The 21,880-nt window shown below is 45.7% G+C and overlaps 1 protein-coding gene across 1 annotated transcript; it reads left to right on the top strand.

The window, feature by feature from the left end:
• Window positions 1-520: 520 nt before the first annotated feature.
• On the top strand, window positions 521-8,205 carry LOC139256451 (probable G-protein coupled receptor 139). The gene is made up of 2 exons (XM_070874230.1): window positions 521-584; window positions 7,295-8,205. Exons 1-2 carry the CDS (start codon window positions 521-523, stop codon window positions 8,203-8,205), a joined length of 975 nt encoding a protein of 324 aa, XP_070730331.1.
• The last annotated feature ends 13,675 nt before the right edge of the window (window positions 8,206-21,880 follow it).

The raw sequence follows: 21,880 nt of genomic DNA on the forward strand, positions 1-21,880 counted from the left end.
ACATCACAGAATGCAGTAGAGCAGCACTGAGAGGGAAACTCGAACATTGGGAATGTAATTACTGAATAGCTAGAGTTAAAGAAGGCAGCCACATCACAGAGTGTAGTACATCAGCCCTGAGAGGGAAACTCTAACATTGGGATGTAATTTCTGAATGTACACAGCAGTGCAAAAGATATTACCAGAAACTATATGCGATCTCCAGGTTGGCCTAATGGTTTTTGAAACAACAAACCAATTGCTGGGAGAATACAGCTGGAAACGTTAATTTGTTAATTAATGTGAGCAGAATTGTCCAGCCTTTGCAGTTTAAATTTGAATCACAATAGGGACATAAATTGCCTGTCGTAATCTGTTTGTTCAAGTTTTAACAATAACTATTTTGAGCGATGTTGCAACCTCAACGTCCCCGTGGAGAGCCCCCAGGGTATAACTTAAAGGCCCTGGAATTGTTCCGCCTCAGAGTATAATTCAGGGAGATTGCCTGCAGCACAAAAGGGTACATCGTTTCACGCAGAAAATGCTTCCAATTCTATATGCCCAGCGAATATGCTACATGATCATTGCCGTCATTGGTGTTCCTGGTAAGTGACTAACTGCCGAACAGAAAGCAGAGAGTCGGGATAAATTAATTCTTCTCAGGTCGGAAATCGGTGGTTAGTGGTGTGCCACAGGGATCGGTGCTGGGACCACAACTGTTTACAATATACATAGATGACCAGGAAGAGGGGACAGAGTGTAGTGTAACAAAATTTGCAGATGGCACAAAGATTATTGGGAAAGCGGACTCCAGGTGCGGCCTCACCAATACCCTGTAATGTTGTAGCAGGACCTCCCTGCTTTTGTACTCCATCCCTCTCGCAATGAAGGCCAACACTTTGGTGGTAAAAACAGAGAGACAGACTATTATCTGAATGGTGACAGATTAGGAAAAGGGAAGGTGCAACGAGACCTGGGTGTCATGGTACATCAGTCATTGAAGGTTGGCATGCAGGTACAGCAGGCGGTTAAGAAAGCAAATGGCATGTTGGCCTTCATAGCGAGGGGAGTTGAATACAGGGGCAGGGAGGTGTTGCTACAGTTGTACAGGGCCTTGGTGAGGCCACACCTGGAGTATTGTGTACAGTTTTGGTCTCCTAACTTGAGGAAGGACATTCTTGCTATTGAGGGAGTGCAGCGAAGGTTCACCAGACTGATTCCCGGGATGGCGGGACTGACCTATCAAGAAAGATTGGATCAATTGGGCTTGTATTCACTGGAGTTCAGAAGAATGAGAGGGGACCTCATAGAAACGTTTAAAATTCTGACGGGTTTAGACAGGTTAGATGCAGAAAGAATGTTCCCAATGTTGGGGAAGTCCATAACCAGGGGTCACAGTCTGAGGATAAGGGGTAAGCCATTTAGGACCGAGATGAGGAGAAACTTCTTCACCCAGAGAGTGGTGAACCTGTGGAATTCTCTACCACAGAAAGTAGTTGAGGCCAATTCACTAAATATATTCAAAAGGGAGTTAGATGAAGTCCTTACTACTCGGGGGATCAAGGGTTATGGCGAGAAAGCAGGAAGGGGGTACTGAAGTTTCATGTTCAGCCATGAACTCATTGAATGGCGGTGCAGGCTAGAAGGGCTGAATGGCCTGCTCCTGCACCTATTTTCTATGTTTCTATGTTTCTATGAGAGAGGCTGCAAATAGAATTAGATAGGTTTAGCGAATGGGCTAAGGTTTGGCAGTTCGAATACAATGTCGGAAAATGTGAAGTCAGCCACCTTGGAAAAAAACCCAGTATACCGGGAATATTATTTGAATCGGGAGAAATTACAACATGCTGCAGTGCAGAGAGACCTGGGGGTCCTTGTGCATGACTCCCAAAAAGTTAGTTTGCAGGTACAGCAGGGAATAAGGAAGGCGAATTGTATGTTGGCCTTCATTGCGAGAGGGATGGAGTACAAAAGCAGGGAGGTCCTGCTACAACATTACAGGGTATTGGTGAGGCCGCACCTGGAGTACTGCGTGCAGTTGTGGTCACCTTACTTAAGGTAGGATATACTAGCTTTGGAGGGGGTACAGAGACGATTCACTAGGCTGATACCAGAGATGAGGGGGTTACCTTATGATGATAGATTGAGTAGACTGGGTCTTTACTCGTTGGAGTTCAGAAGGATGAGGGGTGATGTTATAGAAACATTTAAAATAATGAAATGGATAGACAAGATAGAGGCAGAGAGGTTGTTTCCACTGGTCGGGGAGACTAGAACTAGGGGGCAGAGCCTCAAAATAGCGGGGAGCCAATTTGAAAGGGAATTTATTTTTCCAGAGGGTTGTGAATCTGTGGAATTCTCTGCCCATGGAAGCAGTTGAGCCACGCACATTGAATGTATTCAAGTCACAGAGAGATAGATTTTTAACCAATAAGTGTTATGGGGAGCGGGTGGGTAAGCGGAGCTGAGTCCACGGCCAGATCAGCCATGATCATTTTGAATGGCGGAGCAGGCTCGAGGGGCTAGATGGCCTACTCCTGTTCCTAATACTTATGTTCTTATGTTCTTATGTAACCATTGAAGTCGTGCAAATCTGTTTGTGAGCTGGTCTCTGGTTTTGCTCTGTGACTGATAATTTTACATCCTGGACTATTGGTCACGGGTATAGAAACCTCAACGGTGATATCATTCCGTTCAGCCAAATTTCCTCAATAACCACTGCGGTTTGATTCCATTGCAACATCTGAACATAAACTTGTGTTTGAAACGAACAGGCTGCTTGAATTATTCAACTATTGTCTTGAGTGGAATATTGTGTACCTTTGAATTTGTCCTTGTTTCGCGCACCTATCTGACAGAAGGTATGAGTAGCGGTGATTGCACTGTAGGATATACTGAGTGTGAGTCACTACCTCACGTGGAACATCATACTCCCAGTGATCATGTATTACTGGGAATGTCTGTCACTGTAGGATATACTGAGTGTGGGTCATTAACCGGTGTGGAACAGAATTACCCCAGTGACCATGTATTACTGAAAATGTGTGTCACTGTAGGATAGACTGAGTGAGTGCCACGAACCGGTGTGGAACACCGTAGCCCTGTGATCATGTATTACAGGAAGTGTGTCTCACTGGAGGATGTAATGAGTGTGGTTCATTCACAGGTGTCGAACACCGTACCACAGTGACCATGTATTACTGGGAGTGTGTGTCACTGTTGGATAAACTGAGTGTGGGTCACTAACCGTTGTGGAACACTGTACCCTCGTGACAATTTATTACTGGGAGTATGTTTCCCTGTTGGATATACTGAGTGTGGGTCACTAACCAGCGTGGAATACGGTACATCAGTGACCATGTATTACTGGGAGTGTGTGTCACTGTAGGATATACTCAGTGTGGGTCACTAACCGGTGTGGAACACCGTACCCCAGTGGCCATGTATTACAGGTTGTATCTGTCAATATAGGATGTACTCAGTGTTGGTCACTAACCAGTGTCGTACAACGGAACCCTGTGACCATGTATTACTCGGAGTGTGTGTCACTGTAGGATATATTGAGTGTGGGTCACTAACCAGTGTGGAACACCTACCCCAGTGACAATGTATTATTGGGAGTGTCTGTCACTGTAGGATATACTCACTGTAGGTCACTAACCGGTATGGAACACTGCACCCCCAGTGACCCTGTATTACTGGGAGAGTCTGACACTGTAGGATATACTGAGTGTGGGTTACTAACCGGTGTGGAACACTGTACCCCCAGTGACCATATATTACTGGGAGTGTGTTGCACTGTAGGATATACTGAGTGTGGGTCATTAACCGGTGTGGAACACCGTACACCATTGACCATATATTACTGGGAATGTGCGTCTCTGTGGGATGTACTGTGTGTGGGTCACTAACCGGTGTGGAACACTGCACCCCAGTGACCATATATTACTGGGAGTGTGTCTCACTGTCGGATATACTGAGTGTGGGTCACTAACCGGTGTGGAACACCAATACCCAGTGACCATGTGTTACTGGGAGTGTGTGTCACTGTAGGATATACTGAGTATGGGTTACTAACCGGTGTGGAACACCATAACCCACTGACCATGTATTACTGGGAGTGTGTGTCAATATAGGATATACTGAGTGTGGGTCACTAACCGGTGTGGAACACGGTACCCAGTGACCATGTATTACTGGGACTGTCTGTCACTGTAGGATATACTCAGTGTGGGTCACTATTTCTTCTACTTCCGCTTCTGAGGCGTACACTCGGACTCGAGGATGACTCGATTCCATACTAACAATTATTTCCCAGAGTGCTGAAGAGTCCAATGCATGACCTGCATTCTCTGTCATAAATCGGGCAGACGCTGGTTGAACGAACGGCAGTGTGGGGTGCCCGGGTTGCTGCGCACTCCTTCCAGTATCTATGCTTGGCTTCAGCTTGCTCTGGGCGATAAGACTCGATGTGCTCTGCACCGCACGGATGCTTTTCCTCCACTTGGGCTGCCTAGGCCAGGGTTTACCAAGTATAGGTGGGGCTGTTGCAATTATTAAAAGAGGTTTTGAGTGTGTGATGGTAGATTTCATCTGCCCACCTGTGGCTCGCTTGCAATAACGAATCAGCGTGTGGAGCGTTTCCTTTTTGAATCTCATGTCAGGCATGCCGACGATGTGGCCCGTCCAACGGAGCTGATCGACTGTGGTCAATGCTTCGCTGCTGGGGATATTAACCTGACCGAGAACACTGATGTTGGTGTGCCACTCCGGCCAATTAATTTGCAGGAAATTGCGGAGACTGCGTTGGTACTTCTCCAGTGCCTTGTGGTGCCAGCTGTAAATATTCCATGTCTCTGAACCATATAGGAGGGCCGGTATCACTACTGCCCTGTCGACCATGAGCTTTGTCCTGGCTTTGAGGTCCTGGTCTTCAAACACATTCTTCCTCAGGCGTCCGAAGTCTGCACTGACATACTGAAGGCAGTGTTGGACTTTGCCATCAAAGTCTGCCTTTGTTGACTGTCGGCTCCCGCGGTCTGGAAAATGGTCCAATTGTACAGTAAACCCGAGCTCCCCTGAAACTCGCAGCGGATGGCGAGTTTCCCTGCGCCTATCGCCGCTGATACATTCTGAGTGCCCCATTTACAATTTAACACTGGAAGTCCTCTCGCCCTCACCGGCTTTGGGCTGGGAATGAAAACCCTTGCAGGTTGCTGATCCTGATCCTGACCCCAGTGAACTGCCCCTGCTGAAAGTACAAGTGCTGGACCTCTGGTCTGAACAATGTTCCATCCCCACACTCCACTGGTGCTGGTATGGGAGCTCGGATGGTTCCTAGCTATGCTGCCTTTTCTTGGGATACAGGGATCCTTCGTTGTACCAATTCTACTCCGGTCTCTCCTTCAAATATTGTTCAGGTACATTGATGACTGTGTTCAGGCAATTTATTTTTCTAGCCATGAACTTGAAAATGTCCGAACTCGCACAAAGTCATGATCACCCATTCCTCAGCCCTGTGCTTTTTGACCTATATAGGCTCCAGGTTAAAGAACATCACGCTTTTGAAAATCCTCTTCCTTGTTTACAAATCTCTCCATGGCCTTGTACCTCCCGACCTCTGTAATATTACTCTGCCTCATAACCACTCAAGATATCTCCGCTCTTCAAATGATGCCCTCTCGAACATCTCTCATTATACTGCTCAACCATCGGTGGCCTTACCTTCAGCTGTTTGGGCCCTAATCTCTGGAAGTCCCTCCCTAACCCTCTCCGCTTCTGCAACCTTCTTTCCATTTTAAAGATATCCTGAAAATCAACCTCTTTTACCAAGCTTTTGGTCATGTGCTTTAATTTCTTTTTTTTTATCTCGGTGTCATATGTATCTGTGTTGTCCTGTTAACAGTGTTCTGAAGCACCTTGGGATGTTTAACTACATTAAAGGCGTGATATAAACAAACATTATTGTTATTATTATTAATAATATTAGTTAATATTAATATTATTATTAATAATAATTATTATAATTATAATTATGTAGTTAACATTGCTTCTAATTTATGCCCCTCTCTGTCCTTCACATGCTCCGCCTGACACTACCCTTCCCTTCCTCGACATCTCTAAGTCCATTTCCGAGGACAAGCTCTGTACAAATATCTACCATAATCCGGCCGACTCCTCCAGCTACCTTGATGATATGACCTCTCACTCAGCTTGCTGGAAGGACTCTATTACATTCTCCGAGTGTCGCTGACTGCGTTGTATCTGTCTGATGATGCCACCTCCCACACCAGTGCTTACAACATGTCTTCCTTTTTCTGAGCTGAGGATACCTGTCCTCTGTGGTCCTGAACCTGTGGGCCTGTAACCTTGTGTGGAGCGGGTAGGATAGGAGGGACGAGGCAGAGTAATGGAGACAGTGACCAGTTGAGTCAATAATTCGGACTGAAGGGCTACAGTAGTGGGGTGGTTCTCCGGTCCCCGACCCCCTCTGGTTGATTATCTTCCTGCAGTGACCATACGCTGTTCAGCGAAGGTTCACCAGGCTGGTTCCTGAGATGAAGGTCTTGTCTTTTGAGGAAATGTTGTGCAGGCTGGGCCTATAATTGTTGGAGTTGAGAGGAATCAGTAGTGATCTTATTGAAAGGTATAAGATTCAGGGGGCTCGACAGGGTAGATGCAGAGAGGGTGTTGCCCCTTGTGGGGGAATCTAGAACTAGAGGACATTGTTTCAGAATGTTCCCGATGTTGGAGAAGTCCAGAACCAGGGGACACAGTCTAAGGATAAGGGGTAAGCCATTTAGGACCAAGATGAGGAGAAACTTCTTCACTCAGAGAATTGTTAACCTGTGGAATTCCCTGCCGCAGAGAGTTGTTGATGCCAGTTCATTGGGTATTTTTAATAGGGAGTTAGATGTGGCACTTACGGCTAAAGGTATCAAGGGGTAAGGAGAGAAAGCAGGAAATGGGTACTGAGGGAATGATCAGCCATGATATTATTGAATGTTGGTGCAGAATTGAAAGGCCGAATGGCCTACTCCTGCACCTATGTTCCATGTTTCTATATTTCTATTAATATTACCCACCCGGCCGCTGGGCTGGCTCGGCTTCCCTCCCACTGCCCCGTCTCTGCTAAACTGGGAAGCAGCGGGTTGGAGGGAGGTTGGGTTGAGATGATGTACTTTACATGTTAACTCCTGAGCTGATGTCCACCCGGCTTTTTTTGTGCTAAATGACAGGCCTTACTGTCTGGGCTCAGTCACCGACAATGTTTGACCAATAATTGACCGTCTCTTTTCCCTTCTGTTTATTACAGTGAATTTAGTGGCGATTGTGGTCCTGTCCCGGGGAAAGTGCGGTCTGTCCACCTGCACCACTCGCTACCTGGTGGCAATGGCAGCGGCGGATCTACTGGTGGTCATCGCTGAGGTCATACTACGGTGGATTAATCGGTATTATTTCCCGTGGTCTTTCCTGGATATCACCCCTGTGTGCACTGTTATATATCTCCTGTCCCGTGTATCCGCAGACTGTTCTGTCTGGTTCACCGTCACTTTCACCTTTGATCGATTTGTGGCCATTTGTTGGCAGAAGCTGAAAACCAAATATTGCACCGGGAGAAATGCGGCTGTGGTTCTGGGAACAAGCTGCATTCTGCTCTCTGCAAAAAACATTCCTCACTACTTTACAATTGTACCTGGATATATAATCGACAATGTTCAGTGGTTCTGTTTGTCAATGCCAGCCTATTATACTGAGCCCGGATGGCTGGGATTTGACTGGTTTGATACGGTTTTAACCCCACTGCTCCCATTCGCTGTAATTTTGTTGCTCAATGCTCTGACAGTCAGACACATTTTAGTGGCCAGTCGAGTCCGAAAGAGACTGAGGGATGAGAGCAAGGGGGAGAATGGCAGTGACCCAGAGATGGAGAGCAGGAGGAGGTCTGTGATTTTACTCTTCACCATATCCGGCAGCTTCATACTGCTGTGGCTGATAATTGTTATAGATTTCTTATATTATATCATTGCAGGAAAAAATCCCAGTGATTACAGTGATTCGTTATATACCTTTGCACAAGTTGGATTTATACTGCGGAATTTAAGTTGCTGCACAAACACAGTTATTTACGGGGTGACCCAGTCCAAGTTCAGAGAGCAGTTGAAGAGCGCGGTGAAATATCCGTTTACATCAATTATAAAATTAATTAATAAACAGAACAACTGAGCACTGCCCAGAGGCGGGTCCCAGTGTTTCCAGTCCAGGAATATAATATTTAGCCACAGACTTCAATCCACTGAATTACACCAGGAATGGCTGGTGATCTGATAATACACCCAGCGACCTGTTTAGGACACGGCACTGTTTCTGATTGACATTTCCCACCTTGTCTTTCTGGTCAGCACCACGAGCTTGTTGTATTCTGTCCGAGCTCTTCTGTAAAGGGTCACTACATCTATTTAATGAAGGAATTCATTGCAGCTTCAGGAGTGAGAGGCTCGTCAATAGGTAGTAGGCAGCGTGGAGCTGTAATTCAGAGGATTACATGACATAGAATATACAGCATAGAAACAAACAGTTCGGCCCGACTGGTCTGTGCTGTGTTTATGTTCCAGACCATACTCCTCCCATTGCAAATACTTCGTCTCAGCCTCACAGCATATCTTTCTATTTCATGTTCTCTCATTTACTCGTCTAGTTTTCCTTTGACAGCAGCTGAGCTGTGTATCTCAACCACTTCCTGACGGAGGGCGTTCCACATTCTAACTACTCTCTGAGTAAAGAATTGTTCTTTACTTCCCTAATGGTGTTATTAGTGATTATCTTGCATTGGTGGCTCCACAGATTTGGATGCTCCCACGAGTTAAACCTTTTCTCTCCCCATCGACCCAGTCCAAAACAATCAGAATTTAAAAGACTTCGATCAGGACTCCTCTATGTTCTGTCTTCTACAGGAACCATGCACAACTTGTTCAATCGTTCCTGATAACTGTTACTTTTCAGTTCTGGTGCTGTCCAACCAAACATTTGTGAGACCGTACTAGTGGCCCCCTTTACCATCTCCATTGCCCTAGCCACCGACTCCATCCCTCTCCCTGTCACCAGTCTAAGACTGAACCCAGCCGTTAGTAACCTTGGTGACTTATTTGATCGGGAGATGGTCTTCTGACACCATATCCACTCCATCACCAGGAGGCCATATTTGTGCCTCTGTTACATCGCCTGACTCAGTTCATTTGCTGCTCAAATCTTCATACGTGCCTTTTTAGCTCCACATATAACTCCTCCAATGCTCTTCTGGTGGGCTTCCAATCTCCCACCATCCATATACTTGAGTTCATCCAAAATTCTGCTGCCTGTGTCCTAACTTAAACCTTATCGCAATACCCCATCACATCTGTGCTCGCTGACCTACATTGGCTCCCTGTCCGACAGCACCTCAATTACAAAATGTTCGTTTTTGTTTTCAAATCACTTCACAGCCTCTGTAACCTGCACCAGCACTTAGACCTCCCGAGTTCTCTGCGCTTCTCCAAATCTGGCAGACTGCACATCCCCGATTTAAACTGCTTCACCAATGTTAGGCAAGCGTTCAGCTGCCTGGGTCCCAAGCTCTGGGATTCTCTCCCTGAACCTCTCCAAATCGCGAATCTCCTCCTCCTTCAGTTGCCTGGGTCCCAAGCTTTGGGATTCTCTCCCTAAAGCTCTTCACCTCGCGAACTCTCCTCCTCCTTCAGCTACCTGGGTCCCAAGCTCTGGGATTCTCTTTCTAAACCTCTCCACCTCGCGACCTCATTCTCCTTCAGTTACCTGGGCCCCAAGCTCTGAGATTCTCTCCCTAAACCTCTCCACCTCGGGAACTCTCCTTCGCCTTCAGCTGCCTGGGTGCCAAGCTCTGAGATTTTCTCCCGAAACATCTCCACCTCGCGAACTCTCCTCCTCCTTCAGCTACCTAGCTCCCAAGCTCTGGAATTCCCTCCCGAACCTCTATTCGTCTCCAACTCTCCTCCTCCTTTAAGATTCCCGTTAAGACTAAATATTTGATCAAGATTATTGTCTAAAACGTCCTTTTGTGCCTCGATGTTAAGATGTCCTCTATTCCCTGTTGGATTTATTAATGGCTGTCTTCTATCTATGCACCTGAGTTTTGGTCTCTCCCACAAGTGGAAACATATTTTCTCCCTCTACCCGATCAAAGCCTTTCATATCCTGAAAGGCACATTCTAAACATCCCACAGTCTTCTCTTTGCTAAAGAAAAGAGCCACGGCCTGTTCAACATTTCCTGAGAATACACCCTCTCAGTTCTGTTATAATTCCAGGGAATATACTTTGCACCTTCTCCAGTGCCTCGATGTCATTTTATAATATATACACCAAGGATCGAAACAAGTTTACATAACTTCAATGTTTTACAATTCTATCCCTCTAGACATGAACACAAGGCTGTTCTTTGTTTTTTATGGATTGATGAACCAGCATCACTACATTTAGTGATTTGCATAACTGTACCGTCCCATCCCTCTGTTCCTCATTCACGTTTAGATCATTATTTTCCAAGGAGAATGTCACCTTCATATTATTCCTATTAAAACTCACCAATTCACACTCCTCTATATTGATGTATTGTTTTCCTAACACAGATGGTACGACACACAGGGAGGTTAAAGTAACAGTGACATCAGTCTTTATTACGACACTCTAGAGTGAGGAACAGGCCTTGGAACCGGCTAATATACAGTGCTCCCAACAAATGCTGGCATCCCTTGGGACTTCAGGGGATGCGCTCCCTGGTGGTGGAACATGGGAGTGCTTGCTTTACAGATACACAATGAAGTTCCTTTGCCAATTACAGGCCAAGTTTGCAAGTTTATTAATATATTGAATGTTTTTGCCGCTTAGCTCCTCAGTGTTAACGATACATATCCACAACGTTTGAAATGTCACTCCCGATTCCCGAGTCCGAATGGTTATGTAAATGTTGAACAGGAGTGGTCCCAGCACCGATGCTTGTGGAACATTACTTCTCACCTTTGCCAGTTTCAATGCTTTTGATTTAAATTGGCTTAGAAATAAACCCTAATTCACTGTTTCACTTGAATCGCTTTGCTGACCTGCGATACAGTTTTTAATGATTTGTTCACCTGAACCACAATTCACTTTGATCTTCTGGCCCATTCAGTTTCTTATTTCCTAAGGTGTCGGTGATTGTAGAATCATAGAATTGTTCAGCGCCGAGAGAGTCCATTGGGCAAATCGTGCCGGCTCTGTCTCTTTGGTGGATCTTTCCAATTAATCCCATTCCTCTGCTCTATCCCCTGTATCTTCTTTACTTCAAGTATTTTTGCCAAATTCCCTTTTGAAAGTTACGATTGAATCTGCTTCCACCTCCCTTTCAGACAGTTCATTTCAGATCACAACATCTCGCTATTTAAACAAAATCTTCCTTCAGTCGCTTCTGGTTGTTTTGTCAATCACATTAAATCTGTGTCCTCTGGTTACCGACCCACCTGTCATTGGCAACATTTGCTCCTGTATTACTTTATTGAAACAATTTAGGACTTTGAAGACGTCTATTGAATCTCTTCTTAGCCTTCTCTGCTCTCAGCACAACATACCCAGCTTCTACAATCTCTCCACATAACTGAAATCCCCTATCCATGGAGCAATTCTGGTCAATCTCCTTTACCATCTCAGCTCTAAGGAGAACAACCCCAGCATCTCCCGTCTCTCCACGTAACTAAAGGACCATATTCCGGGTATCATTCTGGTCAATCTCTCATTAACATAAGTACATGAGTACATAAGAAATAGGAACAGGAATCGGCAATTCGGTCCCTCGAGCCTGTTCCGCCATGCAATAAGATAATGGCTGATCAGATCCTGGATTCAGCTCCACATTCCCGCCCACTCCCCATAATTCCTTATCTCCTTATCGCTCAAGAAACTGTCTATCTCTGTCTTAAGTGTATTCAATGTCCCAGCTTCCACAGCTCTCCGAGGCAGCAAATTCCATAGATTTACAAGCCTCTGAGAGAAGGAATTCCTCCTCATCTCAGTTTTAAATGGGGGGCACCTGATTCTAAGATCATGCCCTCTAGTTCTAGACTCCCGCATCAGTGGAAACATCCTCTCTGCATCCACCCTGTCAAGCCCCCTCATAATCTTATACATTTCAATAAGATCACCTCGCATTCTTCTGAACTGCAATGAATAGAGGCCCAACCTTTTCTCATAACTCTACCTCCCCATCCCCGGAATCAACCGAGTGAACCTTCTCTGAACTGCCTCCAAAGCAAGTATGTCCTTTCGTAAATAAGGAAACCAAAACTGCACGCAGTACTCCAGGTGTGGCTTGACCAATACGTTGTACAACTGTAGCAAGACTTCCCTGCTTTTATACTCCATCCACTTTGCAATAAAGTCCAAGATACCATTGGCCTTCCTGATAAATATCTGTAACTGCATATTATCCTTTTGTGTTTCATGCGCAAGTACCCCAAGTTCCCGCTGTAATGCGGCCCTTTGCAAACTTTCTCCATTAAATAACAACTTGCTCTACGATTTTTTCTGCCAAAGTACATGATCTCACACTTTCCAACATTATACTCCATCTGCCAATTTTTTGCCCACTCACTTAGCCTGTCTATGTCCTTTTGCAGATTTTATGTGTCCTCCTCACACATTGTTTTTCCTTCCATCTTTGTATCGTCAGTGAACTTGGCTATATTACACTCAGTCCCTTCTTCCAATTCGTTAGTATAGATTGTAAATAGTTGGGGTCTCAGCACTGATCCCTGTGGCACCCACTAGTTACTGATTGCCAACCAAGAAAAGAACCATTTACCGTGACTCTGTTTTCTGTTAGTTAGCCAATCCTCCAACCATGATAAACTATTACCCCCAAGCCCGTGAACTTTTATCTTGTGCAGTAACCTTTTATGTGGCACCTTGTCAAATGTCTTCTGGGATTCGAAATACACCACATCCTCTGCTTCCCCTTTATCTACCCCATTCATTACATCCTGAAAGACCTCCAGCAAATTTGTCAAACATGACTTCCTCTTCATAAATCCATGCTGACTCTGTATGACCGAATTTTGCTTATCCAAATGTCCTGCTACTGCTTCTTTAATAATGGAATCCAACATTTTCCCAAGCACAGATGTTAGGCTAACTGGTCTATAGTTTACTGATTTTTGTTTGCCTCCTTTATTAAATAGGAGGCGTTCAATTTGCAGTTTTCCAATCTGCTGCGACCTCTCCAGAATCCAGGTAATTTTTGTAAATTCAAACAATGCATCCACAATCCCTGCCACTACTTCTCTTAAGACCGTAGGATGCAAGCCATCAGGTCCAAGGGATTTACCTGCCTTTTGTCCCATTATCTTATTGAGAATCACCTCCTTAATGATTTTGATTGTGTTTACTTCCTCCCCCGCTATTGCCCTATGACTATCCACTGTCGGAATATTGTTAGTATCCTCTACTGTAAAGACTGATACAAAATAATTGTTCAGAGTTACTGCCATCTCCATGTTCTCCATTACTAGTTCCCAGGTCTCGTCCTCAAAGGGACCAACATTTACATTAGCCGTTTTTTCATTTGATATGCCGAGAGAACCACTTGACCATCTCTGCTCATATCAGAACAACACCAGTATCTCCAGTCAATCTATATAACTGACGTCCCCATTCCTCGTACCATTCTGATCAATCTGCCATTAACATCCTCTGTTCTAAGGAGAAGAACCCCAGTTCTCCAGTGTCTCCACGTAACTGAAGACCCTCATCCATGGAACACTCTAGAATTTCTCCTTTGTACATGCTCCAATGCCTTTACATTTTTCCCAACGTGAGGTGCCCTGAAATGAACACCATACCCCAGCTGAAGCCGAAGCAGTGTTTTATAATATCTTAACATAACGTCCTTGCTTTTGTGCTCTATTGCTCTCTGAATGAAGCAAATGGCACAGAAGGACATTTAACATCCTTTTCAACTTACCGGCAGCCTTCAAAGATTAGTGTAAATATACCTCAGGTCGCTAATTCGTTGCTCTCTCTTTAAATTGTACAATTTGGTTCATATTGCCTCTCCTCAATCTTCCTACCAACATACCTTATTTCACAATTCTCAGTGTTAAATTTAATCTGCCATGTGTCAGCCCATTTGAATCAGAGTTAGGGTTATGCTGTAAGGGAAGGGTTTGGATTTGGATTGAAACACCATCCTGGAAGTGTAGGATCAGGTCATGGGCTTCTCTGTAGCTCTCAGGCCCTCCGGCCTGAATACAGTTGCTGGGCATTTAGGGCCTGTTTTAGACTCCACTGATAAGTTATTCGATTAATGCACAATTGGTAAGTAGTTTTTAATTTTTTTTTCTCGATCAGTAAGTAATCTTTTAGCATTGTTGTTGCCAAGTTAAGTCATGGCAGGAGAGCTCGGACTCGTGTTGTGCTCCTGCTGTACTACGTGGTTAGTATGGGACGCCTCCGGTGCCCATGACGGCGACGTGTGCGGGAAGTGCATCCGCCTCCAGCTCCTGATGGACCGCATTGCGGCAATGGAGCTGCGGGTGGATGAACTCTGGAGCATCCACGATGGTGAGGATGACGTGAAAACACGTTTAGTGAGTTGGTCTTACCGCAGGTAAAGGGTACACAGTCAGATAGTAAATGGGTGACCAGCAGGAAGAGCATTGCAAGAAAAGTAGTGCAGGAGACCTTTGCAGTCATTCCCCTGCAAAACAGATACACAGCTTTGGGTACTTTTGATGGGATGACCCATCAGGGGGGAACAGCAGCAGCCAAGCTCATGGCACTGTGGGTGGCTCTGCTTCACAGGAGGGCACGAAAAAGAGTGGGAGAGCTATAGTGTTAGGGTATTCTATTGTAAGGTGAATAGATAGGCGTTTCTGCGGCCGCAACCGAAACTCCACGATGGCATGTTGCCTCGCTGGTGCAAGGTTCAAGGATGTCTCGGAGCGGGTGCAGGACATTCTGAAAAAGGAGGGTGAACAGCCAGTTGTCGTTGTGCATACAGGTCCCAACGATATACGTAAAAAACAAGATGAGGACCTCCGAGACGAATATAGGGAGCGAGGATCTAAATTAAAAAGTAGGACCTCAAAGGTAGTAATCTCCGGATTTCTACCAGTGCCACGTGCTAGTTAGAGTAGGAATCACAGCATAGTTCAGATGAATACGTGGCTTGAGGAGTGGTGCAAGAGGGAGGGATTCAAATTCCTGGGACACTCTAACCTGTTCTGGGGAAGGTGGCACCAGTACAAACCGGACAGTCTGCACCTGGACAGGACCGGAACAAATGTCCTAGGGGGAGTATTTTCTAGCGCTGTTGGGGAGGAGTTAAACTAACATGGCACGGCGATGGGAACCTATGCAGGAAGACAGAGGGAAATAAAATGGAGGCAGAAGCAAAAGATGGAAAGGAGAATAGTAAAAGTGAAGGGCAGAGAAACCCAAGGCAAAAGACAAAAAGGGTCACATTACAGAAAAATTCTAAAGGGGCAAAGTGTGTTAAAACGGCAAGCCTGAAGGGTCTGTGCCTCAGTGTGAGGAGTTTTCGGAAAAAGGTGGAAGAATTAACTGTGTCTGTCTTCCACCACAACACAGACCTTTTCTTTTTGCTTTCCTCCCCCCGAACTTTCTCTGCCTCTGCACCTGGTTTAAATCTGTTACATCTCGATCATTTTACAGTTCTGGTGAAAGTTGACAGACCTGAAACATTAACTCTGTTTCTCTCTCCACAGTTACTGCCTGACCTGCTGAGTATTTCCTGCAATTTCTGTTTTCTGTTATATAAAATAAAAAGGTTTGTGTTTTTAAATCTTTTCTTGCTTCTCTTCCTAAACAGCTTAACGATACTTTTTAATGTCAATAAAAAGTAACGTGTAACTCCGAGACATCCTCCACTGCCCTTCCCTCCTCAAAAGTATGGGGTGTGTGTTTGTGTCAAGCTGATCACTTTATTCAATCGATCAACATCAAATATTGAAGACCATCAATTTTAAACGTGTTGAGCAATTCCGACCCTCTTTAGAAGCGTTTGGATTTTAAGACCAGATTGGGACTTATTTAGAGAAGGCAAAAACTGATTTTTGCCTGTTTCTTCCGAAATCATCATCGAAACTTAGGAGGAAACGTGTTTTCAAAGCTTCATTTTCTGAAAGGTTCATTAAAAATCTTAAACTGTTTCTAGTCTGGTTGTAGCATTGTGAGAATAAACTGCTCCAAGTTTCTCTGTCCCACTTCAATGCTGTCGTTAAACACTCAACAAGAATAATAAAATAAACGGATTCCAAACAGAGCTCAAATAAGAAGGTGAATAAAGTGGTGAAACTTCCTAAGAAGGCGATGAACTTATCTACCCTCAGACTTGGTGAGGAGTTGGGATCAGTTTTGGAGAAGTTGTTCTCTCTTTGTCTGCTGCCGTTCCCTCCTTCTCTCACAGACTCTGAGGTACAAGCTGGTCCACAAACCTTATCTCGTCTCTCGTAACATGATTGGAATAACCCGGAGAAACACTTTCAAAAAAGGGACCAGAAGCTCGCAGAATGTAACTGGAACTGAGCTGGGGACTCCGTGAGCCTAAGGATTGTTGTATTTAGCCTCCTCCCAGCAATCACACAACATGTGCTGCACCTCCACCTGTGTTGTTCCAGATGAGCAGAAATTTTCTCCAATTGAATATTTGGAAGACCAAAGCCATTGTTTTCAGTCCCCGCCACAAACTCCGTTCCCTCGCTCCTGACTCCATCCCTTTCCCCATCTACTGTCTGAGACTGAACCAGGCTATTCACAACCTTGCTGTTACATGTGATCGTGAAATGAACTTTCCACCACATATCTGAAGCAGAACTAAGAACACCTATATCCAACTCCGTAACATCGCAGATCTCAGCTCCTTGCCTCAGCTCATCCGCTGCTGAAACCTTCGTCCGTTCATCAATTACCTACAGACATGACTATTCCAACAGACTCCTGGTAGGCCTCCCACATTCTACCCGACGTACACTAGAGGTAATCCGAAACTCTGCTGCCCATGACACAACTCGCAGCAAATTCCTGTCACCCATCTCCCCTGTGCTCGCTGAACTACATTGGCTCCCGGTTAAACAACGCCTCGATTTCAAAATCCTCATTCTTGTTTTAAAATCCCTCCATTGCCCTTAGCCCCTCTCTATCTATGTAACCTCCTCCACCCCACAAACCTGAAGATGTCTGCAACACGCTAATTCTGCTCTCTTGGACTTTCCCGATTATAATCGCTCCACCATTGGTGACCATGACTTCTGCTGCCTGGGGCCCAACTCTGGAATTTGTCCCTAATCATCTCCACCTCCCGAACTCTTTATCCCCTTAAAGATGTTCCTTATAATCTTCCTCTTGATCGCTTGCACTACTTTATACTTGTGAGGTTCAATGTCAAGTTTGTTTATTTCATAATACATTTGGAGCATCTTGGGATGTTTCGCCATGTTAAAGTCACGATATAAATATAAGGTGTTGTTGTAGGTCCAAAATGTGACCACTGTACAGTCCCCGGGAATGGACGAGAAAAACCTCAGTCTCTCCACTCTCTCTCTCTCCCTCTCTTTTCCCCTCTTTTGCAGTCTATCTCTCTCTCTTCATTTCAATATGACACTGTCTCGCAGTCTCCCTCGCTCCATCTGTCCCTCTCCCCCTCTCTCTCTGTCACTGTATGTCTGTCTGTGTCTCTGTCACTGTTGCACTCAGTCTCTCTCTCACTCACACCACTATCTCTCTGTCCCTCTCTCTCTCTCTGTCACTGTATATCTGTCTGCGTCTCTGTCACTGTTTCTCTCAGTCTCTCTCTCACTCACACGACTATCTTTCTGTCCCTCACCATCTTTTTCCCTGTCACTGTATGTCTGTCTGTGTCTCTGTCACTGTTTCTCTAAGTCTCGCTCTCACTCACAACACTATCTCTCTGTCCCTCTCTCTCTCTCTCTCCCTGTCTCTGTATGTCTGTCTGTGCATCTGTCACTGTTTCTCTTAGTGTCTCTCTCACTCACAGCACTATCTCTCTGTCCCTCTCTCTCTCTCTCTCTGTCAATTTTTGTCTGTCTGTGTCTCTGTCTCTGTTTCTCTCAGTCTCTCTCTCACTCACACCACTATCTCTCTGTCCCTCTCTCTCTCTCTCTCTCTCTCTCTCTCTCTCCCTGTCCATGTATGTCCGTCGGTGTTTCTGCCTCTGTTTCTCTCAGTCTCTCTCTCACTCACACCACTATATTTCTGTCCCTCTCCCTCTCTCTCTGTCACTGAATTTCTGTCTGTGTCTCTGTCACTTTTTCTCTCAGTCTCTGTCTCACTCACACCACTATTACTCTATCCCTCTCCCTCTCTGTCACTGTAGGTCTGACTGTGTCTCTGTCACTGTTTCTCTCAGTCTCTCTCTCTCTCACACCACTATCTCTCTGTCCCTCTCCCTCTCTCTCTGTCACTGAATGTCTGTCTGTGTCTCTGTCTCTGTTTCTCTCAGTCTCTCTCACTCACACCACTATTATTCTGTACCTCGCTATCTCTCTCTCTGTCACTGTATGTTTGTCTGTGTCTCTGTCTCTGTTTCTCTCAGTCTGACTCTCACACACACCACTATCTCTCTGTCCCTCTCTCTCTCTCTCTCTCTCTCTCTCTCCCTGTCCATGTATGTCCGTCGGTGTTTCTGTCTCTGTTTCTCTCAGTCTCTCTCTCACTCACACCACTATATTTCTGTCCCTCTCCCTCTCTCTCTATCACTGAATTTCTGTCTGTGTCTCTGTCACTGTTTCTCTCAGTCTCTGTCTCACTCACACCACTATTACTCTATCCCTCTCCCTCTCTGTCACTGTATGTCTGACTGTGTCTCTGTCACTGTTTCTCTCAGTCTCTCTCTCTCTCACACCACTATCTCTCTGTCCCTCTCCCTCTCTCTCTGTCACTGAATGTCTGTCTGTGTCTCTGTCTCTGTTTCTCTCAGTCTCTCTCACTCACACCACTATTATTCTGTACCTCGCTATCTCTCTCTCTTTCACTGTATGTTTGTCTGTGTCTCTGTCTCTGTTTCTCTCAGTCTGCCTCTCACACACACCACTATCACTCTGTCCCTCTCCCTCTCGCTCTGTCAGTGTATGTCTGTCTGTGTCTCTGTCTCTGGTTCTCACAGTCTCTCTCTCACTCACACCACTATTACTCTCTCCCTCTCTCTCTCTGTCACTGTATGTCTGTCTGTGTCTCTGTCACTGTTTCTCTTATTCTCTCTCTCTCACTCACACCACTATATCTCTGTCCCTCTCGCTCTCTCTCCCTGTCACTGTATGTCTGTCTATGTCTCTGTCTCTGTTTCTCTGTCTCTCTCTCACTCACACCACTATCTCTCGGTCCCTCACTCTCTATCTGTCATTGTATATCTGTCTGTGTCACTGTCACTGTTTCTCTCTAGTCTCTCCGTCACTCATACCACTATCTCTCTGTCCCTCTCTCTCTCTCCCTGTCACTGTATGTCTGTCTGTGTCTCTGTCTCTCTCAGTCTCTCTCTCACTCACACCACTATCTCTCTGTCCCTCTCTCTCTGTCACTGAATGTCTGTCTGTGTCTCTGTCACTGTTTCTCTCAGTCTCTCTCTCTCACTCATACCACTATCTCTCTGTCCGTCTGCCTCACTCTCCCTGTCACTGTATGTCTGTCTGTGTCTCTGACTCTGTTTCTCTCAGTGTCTCTCTCACTCAAAACTCTATCTCTCTGTCGCTCTCCCTCTCTCTCCCTGTCATTGTATGTCTGTCTGTGTCTCTGTCACTGTTTCTCTCAGTCGCTCTCTCACTCACACCACTATCTCTCTGTCCCTCTCTCTCTCTGTCACTGTATACATGTATGTGTCTCTGTCTCTGTTTCTCTCAGTCTCTCTCTCACTCACACTATTATTACTCTGTCCCTCTCTCTCTCTGTCACTGTTTCTCTAAGTCTCTCTCTCACTAACACCACTATCTCTCTGTTCCTCTCCCTCTCTCTCTGTCACTGTATGTCTGTCTGTGTCTCTGTCACTGTTTCTCTCAGTCTCTCTCTCACTCACACCACTATTTCTCTGTCCCTCTCTCTCTCTCTCTCTCTCTCTCTCTCTCCCTGTCACTGTATGTCTGTCGGTGTCTCTGTCTCTCTTTCTCTCAGTCTCTCTCTCTCACACCACGATCTCTCTGTCCACCTCCCTCTCTCCCTGTCACTGTATGCCTGTCTGTATCTCTGTCTCTGTCTCTCAGTCTCTCTCTCTCACTCACACCACTATCTCTCTGTCCCTATCCCTCTCTAACTGTCACGGTATGTCTGTCTGTGTCTCTGTCACTGTTTCTCTCAGTCTCTCTCTCACTCACACCACTATCTCTCTGCCCCCCATCTATCTCTGTCACTGTATATCCGTCTGTGTCTCTGTCGCTGTTTCTCTCCGTCTCTCTCTCACACACCACTAACTCGCTGTCCCTCTCCCTCTCTCTCTCTGTCACTGTATGTCTGTCTGTGTCTCTGTCTGTGTTTCTCTCAGTCTGTCTCTCACTTACACCACTATATATCTGTCCCTCTCTCTCTCTGTCACTGTATGTCTGTCTGTGTCTCTGTTTCTCTCAGTCTCTCTCTCAATCACATCACTATAACTCTGTCCCGCTCTCTCTCTGTCAAAGTATGTCTGTTTGTGTCTCTGTCACTGTTTCTCTCATTCTCGCTCTCACTCACACCACTAACTCTCTGTCCCTCTCCCTCTCTCTCTCTGTCACTGTATGTCTGTCTGTGTCTCTATCTCTGTTTCTCTCAGTATGTTTCTCACTCACACCACTATCTCTCTGTCCCTCTCTCTCTCTGTCACTGTATATCTGTCTGTGTCTCTGTCACTGTTTCTCTCAGTCTCTCTCTCACTCACACCACTACCTCTCTGTCCCTCTCCCTCCCTCTCTCTCTGTCACTGAATGTCTGTCTGTGTCTCTGTCTCTGTTTCTATCAGTCTCTCTCACTCACACCACTATTACTCTGTCTCTCTCTGTCACTGTATGTTTGTCTGTGCCTCTGTCTCTGTTTCTCTCAGTCTGTCTCTCATACACACCACTATCTCTCTGTCCCTCTCCCTCTCTCTCTGTCACCGTATGTCTGTCTGTGTCTCTGTCTCTGGTTCTCTCATTCTCTCTCTCACTCACACCACGATCTCTCTGTCGCTCTCACTCTCTCTCTCACTCTGTCTGTCACTGCATGTCTGTCTGTGTCTCTGTCTCTGTTTCTCTGTCTCTCTCTCACTCACACCACTATCTCTCTGTCCCTCTCTCTCTGCCTGTCACTGTATGTCTGTCTGTGTCACTGTCACTGTTTCTCTCAGTCTCTCTGTCACTCACACCACTATCTCTCTTTCACTCTCTCTCTCCCTGTCACTGTATGTCTGTCTGTGTCTCTGTCTCTCTCAGTGTCTCTCTCACACACACTACTATCTCTCTGTCCCTCTCTCTCTCTCTGTCACTGAATGTCTGTCTGTGTCTCTGTCACTGTTTCTCTCAGTCTCTCACTCTCACTCACACCACTATATATCTGTCCCTCTCCCTCTTTCTCCCTGTCACTGTATGTCTGTCTGTGTCTCTATCTCTGTTTCTCTCAGTCTCTCTCTCACTCACACCACTATCTCTCTGTCCCTCTCCCTCTCTCTCTTTCACTGTATGTCTGTCTGTGTCTCTGTCACTGTTTCTCTCAGTGTCTCTCTCACTCAAACCTCTATCTCTCTGTCGCTCTCCCTCTCTCTCCCTGTCACTGTATGTCTGTCTGTGTCTCTGTCTCTGTTTCACTCAGTCGCTCTCTCACTCACATCACCATCTCTCTGTCCCTCTCCTTCTCTCTCTCTCTTTCACTGTATGTCTGCCT

Source organism: Pristiophorus japonicus, unplaced genomic scaffold (assembly GCF_044704955.1).
Source record: "Pristiophorus japonicus isolate sPriJap1 unplaced genomic scaffold, sPriJap1.hap1 HAP1_SCAFFOLD_73, whole genome shotgun sequence".
Classification (NCBI taxonomy): domain Eukaryota; kingdom Metazoa; phylum Chordata; class Chondrichthyes; family Pristiophoridae; genus Pristiophorus; species Pristiophorus japonicus.

Excerpts from the sequence above, each read along its gene's own strand:
- LOC139256451 (XM_070874230.1), top strand. The coding sequence starts at position 521 with ATGCTTCCAATTCTATATGCCCAGCGAATATGCTACATGATCATTGCC. Across the intron at positions 585-7,294 it reads TGCCGTCATTGGTGTTCCTG|TGAATTTAGTGGCGATTGTG; the intron begins GTAAGTGACTAA and ends TGTTTATTACAG.